At 44.3% G+C, this 10,064-nt stretch overlaps 1 protein-coding gene across 1 annotated transcript; it reads right to left on the reverse strand.

Annotated features, from left to right (window-relative positions):
• Positions 1 to 491: 491 nt before the first annotated feature.
• Positions 492 to 4,589, reverse strand: SMIM23 (small integral membrane protein 23). Its single transcript, XM_006199145.3, has 4 exons — positions 4,458 to 4,589; positions 1,363 to 1,414; positions 1,086 to 1,153; positions 492 to 839 (listed from the first exon to the last, which is right to left on the reverse strand). Exons 1-4 carry the CDS (start codon positions 4,533 to 4,535, stop codon positions 627 to 629), a joined length of 411 nt encoding a protein of 136 aa, XP_006199207.2. The 5' UTR covers positions 4,536 to 4,589; the 3' UTR covers positions 492 to 626.
• Positions 4,590 to 10,064: the final 5,475 nt, after the last annotated feature.

Genomic DNA, 10,064 nt, shown 5'->3' on the forward strand with positions numbered 1-10,064 from the left:
ATCCCTGAAGCCAATTGCTGGATCAAGGGGTAAATGCATTTGTGAATTTGATAGCTCTCAGCTAAATTGCCCTCCAAAAGGTTTCTGGCAACTTCGCGCTTCTACCAGCAGCGTCAGGAGGTTGAGTTGCCACATAGTATCTGTGTACTCCAGACCCAACACCCTCCTGCTAACTTCTAAGGAGGAAGGAAAAGGAATGTGGAAGAGAAGAGCTGTGTATCAGGCCCCTCCCATGGGTCAGACACACGCTTTATACACGTTTGATGCTTACTATTTCCCTGATTCTTACTAATGAGACAATTTTGTCTCTGTGGTTAAGGGCTTTTGCACAGTGACTCAAGTGAGTGGGAGGGAAGGGTCCCAGCCCCGCAGCTGACTCTGAAGCCGGTGTGGGTTCCTGTGCACCAGAGCCCTGGTAGGCGGGAGGGCATCTCAGCAGAGCCCTGGTCTCTTCCTGACCTGGTTTCAGCTTTCATGGACCAGCAGAGCTCTTACTGTCCCAACTATTTTATTTTCCTGCCTGCATTGAACTTCAAGTGTCACAACTCAGCCCTGCTTAGAGGAAGCCCTGGCCACCCTCGTCCCCCTTCCATTTGGCCCCCTGCCCAGGTCCCAGCCCTGGCCTCTCACAAGTGACTTCTGAGGGTGGAGCAGGGCTCCTCCCGGTGCCCCTCTCCCAGAAGCGCATCCAGCCAGTCCTCCAGGTCCTGCACCAGCTGCTCCAGCTCTCGCACCTCTTTCTCTAGCTTCTCCAAGAACACATGCAAGTTCTCCTTCAGCCAGGTCTGGATGACCTTGATTGGCTCTTCCGAGGGGTCATGGGTCTGATATTCGAATGCCTGAAAGGCAGACACCAAAGCTGTACCTTGAGCTTTTTCACGGGAGCCCCTTGCCGCTGGCTCTAAAAGTTCCCTGGATCTTTTTGCACATGCTGTCCATTCTGCCTGAAGTGCCCCCTCCTGCCTTCTCCACCCGGCCAGCTCCTAGCTATCCTTCAAGACCCAGCTCGTCAACAATACCTATGGGAAGCCTCAGATTTCCTCAGCCAAGCTTGATGGCCCTCTGCACCTTCTTGAATATGTTACCTGGGAAGTCATAGGATTCTGCGGGTAGTTACATTCTCTGATTCTTTCTGACACCTCCCAGCTTCTTCCTGAAACAGGCACGAACACCACCTCTTAATAAGGCAAAGGAGCAGGAGTTGGATGACTCGGTTGGTCATCCTAGTGGGATGAAGAGCGTGGGAGAAGGCAAGCAGTGGAGTTCCCCCTGGCATACAACCATCTGCAGAATACCCGCCTCCCCCCGCCCTCAGCTCCGTGTGGACTTGGCTCCTCCCTCCACAGACCCCAGAATGCTCACCTGAGATCCCTGTGCCCACATACAGCACTAAGATCAGCAACGCCAACAGCGTCTGGGGGCAAGAAGAGGAGGAGGGTGGAGGTGAGTCCCTGGAGGCTATACGGGCATCCGTGCTTCCCCCCGCAGAGCGCTAGGCTTGGGGCTGCTGCAAGATCCCTGTTACAGCTTCACTTTTTTCTGGTTATCTAAGCCACACGTGCTTACTGCAAACCCTCCAAACACTGCAGAATTAGACACCACGGCGACTTATGTTTCATTGGTTCTGTCCCTCCTTCCTCCCTGCTGAGAAGGAAGGCCCACCTCTGTTCTTGTGCCTTGCCTCACTCTTATGTTTTCTGTTTTAAATGATCTTTAAAAGGAGTCGACTTTACTGTGGTATAATTCACATATGATAAAATGCACATTTTAAACGTACAGTTTGATGAGTTTGGACAAATGCCTGTACTTGGGGACTGCCGTCTCAGTCAAGACACAGAACATGTGCATCACCCTAGAAGGTGCCTTTGTGTGCTCTCGTGGTCACCCTCTCCTTCCCCCCATCCTGCCTTGGGGATCCGCTGATCTCCTCTGTCACCAGGGAACAGTTTTTCCTGTCCTGTAACTTCCCTAAATGAAACCACACATTACATACTTTCTTTGTTGAGTTACTTTTACTCGACATCATGCATCTGAGATGTTTCTGTGTTCAAGGTGATGGATGAATGTTATTATATTGTATGAATATAGCACAGTGAATCTCTTCACTTATTAATGGACTTTTGGGTTGTTCCTACTTTCCGGCCATTGGGAATAGAACTACTATGAGCACTTGGGGACAACTTTTTGTGCGTCAGGGGCAAACAAAGGGGGATGGAGAATTAAGGTGGCCGCGGTAGTGACTGGCATTGAATTTTCCCCTAGATGTGGGCTGAGCCAGATTTAATTTGACTTGAAATAATACATTTCTTAGGTACCTGGGTTTGTGAAGCAAGATTTAGACCGGCTAGCACAAACAAAGGAGATAAGAGATTTGCATACTTTGCCCCTCCCCCGGAACGTTTTGTTTTTAAGTATATACTAGCAACTATACTATCATTATTATTAACTTTAAAAATAAACGTCGATGACACAGCAACAACGTGGCTGAGTCTCCCAGACACACTGATGAGTGAAAGCAGCCAGACGTGAAGGTGCAGACTGTCTGACTCCACTCCCATGAAACTCAGGGACGTGCGAAACTCATCTGGGATGATGGAAATCAGAATTGAGGTTATGGGGCAGGGGGAAGCTGGGAGCGGCCTGGAGGAGCCTTGGGGCACTGGGCATGCTCTGTAGCTTGATCTAGGTAGCAACTGCCCGGCTGTGTACACCCGGTGTGAAATCATTGCACACTTCAAACTAGGGAACTTTTTTCTCCTTAAAAAAAAAAAAGAGTTAAAAAATTGAATTATGGTTGATTTATGACGTTGTATTAGCTTCTGGTGTGCAGCATAGATACATATATGTATTCTTTTTCATTACAAATTACTACAAGCCATTGAATATAGTTCCCTGTGCTGTACAGCAGGACCTAGTTCTTCATCTACTCTGTACGTAGTAGTTTGTATCGGCCAATCCCAACTCCTAATTTATCCCTCCCTCCCTCCTTTCCCCCCAGTACTTTTTTCTCTTCTTAACAATATACCCCAAGACTCTTTCCCTCTAGGACACATAGAACCGCCTCATTCTTTATGGCTGCTGAGCATTCTGGGGTCTGAACGCTCCTCTGTTTCCTTAACCACCTGTCAGTGTGCTTTACAGATGCTGTCTTCATCAGCACGCTTGCAGCTAGGCTTCTATTTTGTGCTGTGTGGAGGCAAAGGGAGGAAACGGGGATGAGAATTAAGTTTTAGTCCTTCTCTTGTGCTGGGCTGGGGCCTGAGCCAAATCATTTCTTCTGAGTCTCAGTTTCTTCATCTGCAAAATAAATTTCAGTATAGGCTGAAAGAGCTTTCCAAAAGTAAACGTGGGACTTCGTGGTTGAATCGGTTTGGGAAATGCTGCGGCAAACAAAGTTATGTGGATTTCCTTGCTGCAGGACTTGTCAGAGCCTTCATTATGTGACTGAACTATGTAAATCTCCAGGAGGGGTACAAGGGTATCAGCATTCCTCAAACCACAGATCTTTTAAAATGACTTTTCTAAAAGGAGCATTCCTGGGGTTTGGTATTTGTGGCACACTTTTTAGGAAAACCTGCAACATAATGGAAGCCCCGCAAGGCCCCTATCTTGCTGTGAGGTCCAGCATAAAGGAGGCCTTGGAACGTGTGTCTTAAACGTATGAGTGGACAAATCTTTTGGAAGCATATATAGATCAGTCATCCATCGCTCTGCCTAGAACCCTTCAATGGCTGCTTACTAATCTCAGAGTAAAACCCCATCCCTTTCCACAGTGTGCAAGAGCCAGCCTCTTTTTCCATCCATCCCTCACGTCTCCACCTGGGAGGCAGTGGAGTACAGGGTAGCTTTGCTAAGGGTTTTGGAATCAGATGGACCCGGTTTCAGATCCCAGTATGTCCCTGCTGTCTGGATTTTTGGCCTTTCTGAGCTTCAGTTTGCCCATTTGTGAGTTAGGTTGATAATAGTTGCCTCTTGAAAATATCTTTAAGTCATGAGTGAGGAGGTAACAGCAGCAGGCTGTGCTTGGAAAGTGCTAACATTTTCCATTTTGAGAAAATCCTACGTGGGGTTTGAATTTTAACCCTAAGAACAAATGCTCCAGGACCTCCCAATTCAGGTTACTCTCCTATTTATTTTAATTAATTAATTCATTCATTCATTCAGCACCTATTATGCACCAAACATCCTTCTACGCACTAGGAACATAGCAGAAAGCTACATAGAAAACCCATCGCTCCTGGAGCCTACCCCCTGCCGGCAGTGTGGAGAATTAATAAGCATCAGTAATGGCTTCTAGAAAAAGCTCTGTGAGCCCCTATACTGTGTTCCACCAGGCTGGGCTCCAGGGAGAGTCCGACTGAAAGCTCGCTCCTGACTTTGAGGGCCTTACGGTCTGCCTGGAGTGGCGGAGGGAGCCCAGGAGCCAGGAAAGCAGTGTACACCTGGTCTGGCCTCACCTGCTTCTTGTCCTCGCTGCGACTGCTCCTTCTCTCAGCTGCCACTCGCCCCCTGCTGCCCACCTGCTGGATCACCATGGCCTCAGGTCAGGCTGCCTGGCCAGATCCCCACTGGACAGGCAAATTGGTACCCTCCCCGCCCCTCCCCCGGCCTCTGGTCACCAGGCATCCCCGCAGCAATGGGTTCTGATGTCACAGAAGGTGGGGACAACGAGGCCCCCACCCTGTCACCACCCTGATTTTTAACTCCATCCCTCTTTTTTTTTTTTCCGTAAAAACAAATACCAGAAAGAAATGCATCGAAGGACTGTATTTTAGGATGATGTTTTTTTCTGATCCTTTTTCTGTATTTCCAATTTTTAATAAAATGCAAGTTTTAAAATACAAAACAAAAAAAAAGTATTTTTAATTGAAATCTTTATTGAGGTAATTGTAGATTCACATGCGGTTGTAGGAAATAATATAAGAGACCCTGCGTACCCTCTGGTGGTAACAATCTATCAGTCTTATTAAAACCTCCCCAGTTTCACTTGTGTTCATTTGTGTGTATTTAATTCTGAATAATTCTGTCACATGGGTAGATTTGTGTATCCACTACAACAGTCATAATACAGAAGAATTCCCAAACCGCAGGGTCCCTGTGTTACCCTCTGAGGCCCGCCCCTCCCTCTGCCCGCCTCCCTCACTGTCTCTAATTCCTGGCATTCCTAGAAACCACTAATCTGTTGTCTATTTCTAAAATTTTACCTTTTCAGAAATGTTGTATCAGTGGAATCAAATGGTCTGTGACCTTTGGAGACTGGATTTTTTGTACTTAGCATAATTCTCTGGAAATTCCTCCTGATTGTCATGCATCTGTAATTCATTCCCCTTCCTTCCTTCCTTCCTTCCTTCCTTCCTTCCTTCCTTCCTTCCTTCCTTCCTTCCTTTCCTTCCTTCCTTCCTTCCTTCTTTCCTTCCTTCCTTCTTTCCTTCTTTTCTTCCTTCCTTCCTTTCTTCCAACTGTATCACAATTTATTTACCAATTCCTATTTTTAGGCCATTTCTATTTCTTTTTTTTTAATTGAAGTTAATCAATTACAATGTTGTGTTACTTTCTGGCATACAGCATAGTGATTCGGTTATACATATATGTATTCCTTTTCATTATAGGCCATTATAAGGTATTGAATATAGTTCCCTGTGCTACATACTCCCCTTTCTTTCTGTGTCGTATTGCATGGCAGGGATGTGCCACAGTTTACCATTTACCCACTGAAGGACCTCTGGGCTCTCTCCAGTTTTGGGCGCTTATGAATAAAGCTAATATGCACACTCTTTACAGCCATACTTTGGTTTATTGCACTTTGCAGGTACTGTGGGGTTTTTTTTGTTTTTTTTGTTTTTTTTTACAAATTGAAGGTTTGTGGCAACCCCGCATGAAGCAAGTCTATCGACATCATTCTTTCCAACCTCTTGCTCATTTAATGTCCCTGTGTCACATTTTGGTAATTCTCACCATATTTCAAATCTTTTCACTATTATCGTATTTGTTACGGTGATCCGTGATCAGTAATCTTTGATATTACTACTACAACTTGCTGAAGGCTTAGATGATGGTTAGCATTTTTATACAATAAAGTATTTTTTAATTAAGTGTGTACATTGTTTTAGACATAATGCTTTTGCACACTTATAGACTACAGTATAGTGTAAACATAACTTTTATATGCACTGAGAAACCAAAAAAATGTTTGTGAGTTGCTTTATTGTGATATTCACTTTATTGCTGTGGTCTGGGACCAAACCTGCAATACTTCTGATGTATGCCTGTACAGGTTTTCGTGTGAACCTAAGTTTTTATTTCTCTGGGATGCCTAAGAGGGCAGTTGTTGGATTATATGGTTATTGCATGATAGTTTTATAAGATGCTGTCAAAGCATTTCCTAGAATGGCTGTACCATTTCAACATTCTCATCAGCAATGTATGAACAATACAGTTTCTCCTCATCCTCACCAGCATTGATGGTTTCATTATTTTTTATTTTAGACATTTTAGTAGGTATATAGTGATATCTCATTGCAGTTTGAGTCTGCATTTTCTTGATAGCTGATTATGTTGAACACCTTCTCATGTGCTTATTTGCCACCTGTATCTCCTCTTCAGTGAAATGTCTGTTAAAATCTGCCCATTTTCTAATTGGATTGTGTTTTCTTTCTTTCTTTCTTTCTTTCTTTCTTTCTTTCTTTCTTTCTTTCTTTCTTTCTTTCTTTCTTTCCCTTTCTTTCTTTCTTTCTTTCTTTCCCTTTCTTTCTTTCTTTCTTTCTTTCTTTCCCTTTCTTTCTTTCTTTCTTTCTTTCCTTTCTTTTTTACAGCTGAGTTTTGAGAGCTCTTTATATATTTCAGATCTTTGTCCCTTTTTTGGTTGTACAGTTTGTAAATATTTTCTCCCAGCCTTAGCCTGTCTCTTCATCTTCTTCACATAGATTTCTGCAGAGGAAAAAGTTTTAATTTTGATGAGGTCCAAGTTATCCATTTTATTCTTTTGTGAATCATGTTTTTTTTTTTTTGTATGTCAAATCTAAGAACTCTTCACTAGCTCTAGAAGCAGATTTTCTCCTATTTTAAAAAAGTTTGATAGGTTTACGTTCACATTCCAGTCCTGTTTGGAGTTAATGCATATCAGGTGTGAGGTTTGGATCAAGGTTCACTTTTTTGCTTATGAATGTCCATTTTGCTTCAGCACTGTTGGTTAAACACATTGTCCTTCCTCCTTTGAATTTCTTTTGCATCTTTGTCAAAAATAATCTGAGCATATATGAGTGGGTCTATTTCTGGGTTCTCTGTTCTGTTGCGTGAGTCTGTGTATCGATCCCCGCACCAACACCAACCATCTGGATTATAGCTATACAGTTAGCCTGAATGCTGAGTAGAGTGATTTCTCCCACTTTGTTTTTCTTTGTCAAGATGGTTTCAGCACTTCTAGGGCCTACAGCTTTCAATATAAATGTTAGAATATGATGTCTATGATTACAAAAAAACCTTGCTAGCAGGAATTTTGACAGGAATTGCATTAAACCTACAGATCTCTTGGGGAAGAACTGTCATCTTTACTATGTGTCTTCCAACCTGTGAACACCATTTATTTAAGTTTTCTTTGATCAGCATTCTGTAATTTTCAGCACACAGATCCTATATGTGTTCTATTAAGTGTGTATTTAAACATTTCACTTTCTTTTGGGCATCCTTCATATTTTAAAAGCCTCCATCTACCAGAGAAATTTCATGTGTTCAGAAATCATTAATTTTCAACATTTTGATGAGCTACCTTTCCCAAAGGTGCTCAATGAAACACCTACTATGTGCTAGGCATTTCACTAGTTTATTATTACATCTTCTTCGGGCTATAACTCTGTAGGTAGCTGGGGATTAAGTCTGTTTTACTAGCCATTGTATCTCTGAATCCCATTATGCAGCCTGTTGCTACAAAATGTTCAGTAAAAATATTTGTTGAATGAATGAATAATGAGCAACGTCACAACTGTGGGTTCTGAGAGGCCATGAGCTGTGTCTGGTGAATACATTTTTGTATTTCATAGTACTTGGATCTGTAAATATTTGCTGAATGAGTAAAGCAGGTGGTATGGTTTTAATTTCACCAGTGAAGAGGCTGAGCAGCCAAGGAAAGATATTAACCGTAGTAACTGTCATGTACTGAGCATCAGCTGTGTTCTAGGCCCCAAGCAAGTGCTTTCCATGCATTGTCTCATCTAATCCTCGTAGCTGCCCTGCAAGATTGGAGCTGTCAGTCTTTCTGTCTGGATGTTACTTTGCTTGTTCAAGATCATACTCTCTACTAGGGGCCTGAGTGCAGGTCTGTTTAACTCCAAAGCCTTTTAGTTTACCCCAAAGGGTTAATGTAATTTCAGCCAAAAGCAAAGAAAGTTTCTATTCTTGTTATCCTTTGTGGCTTTATTGTGGGTGAGTAGATGTGGGAATCTTTCAAAAGACGTTAAACTTTTGAAATATCAAAAGTAGCTATATCCCCTCCTCCGTCTCCAATTCCATGGCGACCCCAGTTTGGTACCCAGGGATTTCAATCTCCACCCCTTCTTCTTCTTCCCCCTTCTTCTGTGCATCCTTATTATCATCCTAAGAGATTTCAAGAAATTACTGAGTATGGAGCTCTGTGCGAAGTGCTTTGTATGTATTGACTTACTGTAGTGTGATTTCAACTCTGGATGGTAAATAATATGATTATCCCCATTTTACAGATGAAGAGACTGAGGCTCACAGTGGTTAAGTCCCTTTCCCAAAGTGACACAGCTAGTGAGAAGCGCTGTTGAGATCTGAACTTCGCGGGTCTGATTTGAGCACCCAGGCTCTTGATGGCCATGAGACACTGCCCCTTCCATGGGGAAACTTGAGACTAGAAAAAGAAAGGGATCACCCAAGCCAGTCAGAAAAAAGGAACCAGAACTCAACTCTCTTGCTCCCACCTGGGACTCTTCAAAAGGCCATCTGCATCATTTCTGGGGTCCTGCATGTGGGCAGCTACTGGCTTCTTGGGCTTCACCTCGCGGAAGCGTTTCAAATGTGAAATGCAGATACTCAAGGACTGCCCATTCAACTAATTACAGCACATCGAAAGGAACGAATTACAGCCATGGAAAGAGATGATAACCAGAAACATTTTCCTGGAAACCCAATGAGTTCTTCCAGGAAACTGCTCTAAAGAGCAGCTATGAGTTGGGGAGCTTCTGGGATTCGTTCTGAGGGCCATTTCCTGGGGCCGGGAGGAGAGGGACGCCGAACTTCCCTGCCCGATCCTCAGAGCGCACGCCCAGAAGCTCATGTGCGTGGTGTGGGCTGCGGGCTGGGGCAGGGTTTGGTAGGTGCCAGGCGAGGTGCCTCCCATCCTCCCCCGCCAGCCAACGCTCCTGCTACTCGGTACAGGAAGCGGGAGGGGATGAGAAAGGCGGGAGGGGCAGTGGACGAGGGAATCAGGCTTCCTGAGTGAATGGGGGAGTGAATGGGGGAGTGAATGGGGGAGGGAGGGAATGAATGGAAAATGTGTGGGTGAAAAAAGAATTCCAGGCAAATCACTAATCGAAAAATTACACCTTATGAAGGGAGCCGTCTGCCCTATACCTAACAGGCAGCGATCAGTCAGAGCTCTGTGCGTGACTTCTGCCTCCCAAACACGCCTGGGTTGCGAATCCTGGTGTCACTGTTTTCTGAGTCTCGGTGATCTGAAAGATGAGATGAGTAATAAAGTATGTCTTGTGGGGTTAACTGGGATGGCCCTGATGAATAGTGCCTGGTTCAAAGTAGGAACTCAGTTAGTGGCCCCCCAACTCTGTCTCCCTCTCCCTCTCCCCCTCCTTTCCCGGCTCCTTTCTCTTCCTGGCTTCTCCAAATGTTTATTGGCTGGCTGCTTCTGTGCCAACTCAATGCAAAAGTCTCCCCCAGTAATTTAAGAATACAGAGACTTTCTGTGAAAAGTCTGTCCAGAAGACTGATGTACATGGTATAATAGGCAAGCCTGGGTAGGAGTGGGTGGGACTTAATGAGGTATGGAGGAAGGGGACGGGATGCTGTATAAAGGAGGAAGCATTTTTTGGCTA

Source organism: Vicugna pacos, chromosome 22, assembly GCF_048564905.1.
Source record: "Vicugna pacos chromosome 22, VicPac4, whole genome shotgun sequence".
Lineage (NCBI taxonomy): Eukaryota > Metazoa > Chordata > Mammalia > Artiodactyla > Camelidae > Vicugna > Vicugna pacos.

Bases quoted from the DNA above. Each gene is read 5' to 3' on its own strand.
- SMIM23 (XM_006199145.3), bottom strand. From the start codon at position 4,535: ATGGTGATCCAGCAGGTGGGCAGCAGGGGGCGAGTGGCAGCTGAGAGA. The intron at 1,415-4,457 runs GTGAGGCCAGAC...TCTTGCCCCCAG, and splicing joins GCAGCGAGGACAAGAAGCAG to ACGCTGTTGGCGTTGCTGAT. The intron at 840-1,085 runs GTAACATATTCA...TCTGCCTTTCAG, and splicing joins AGAATCCTATGACTTCCCAG to GCATTCGAATATCAGACCCA.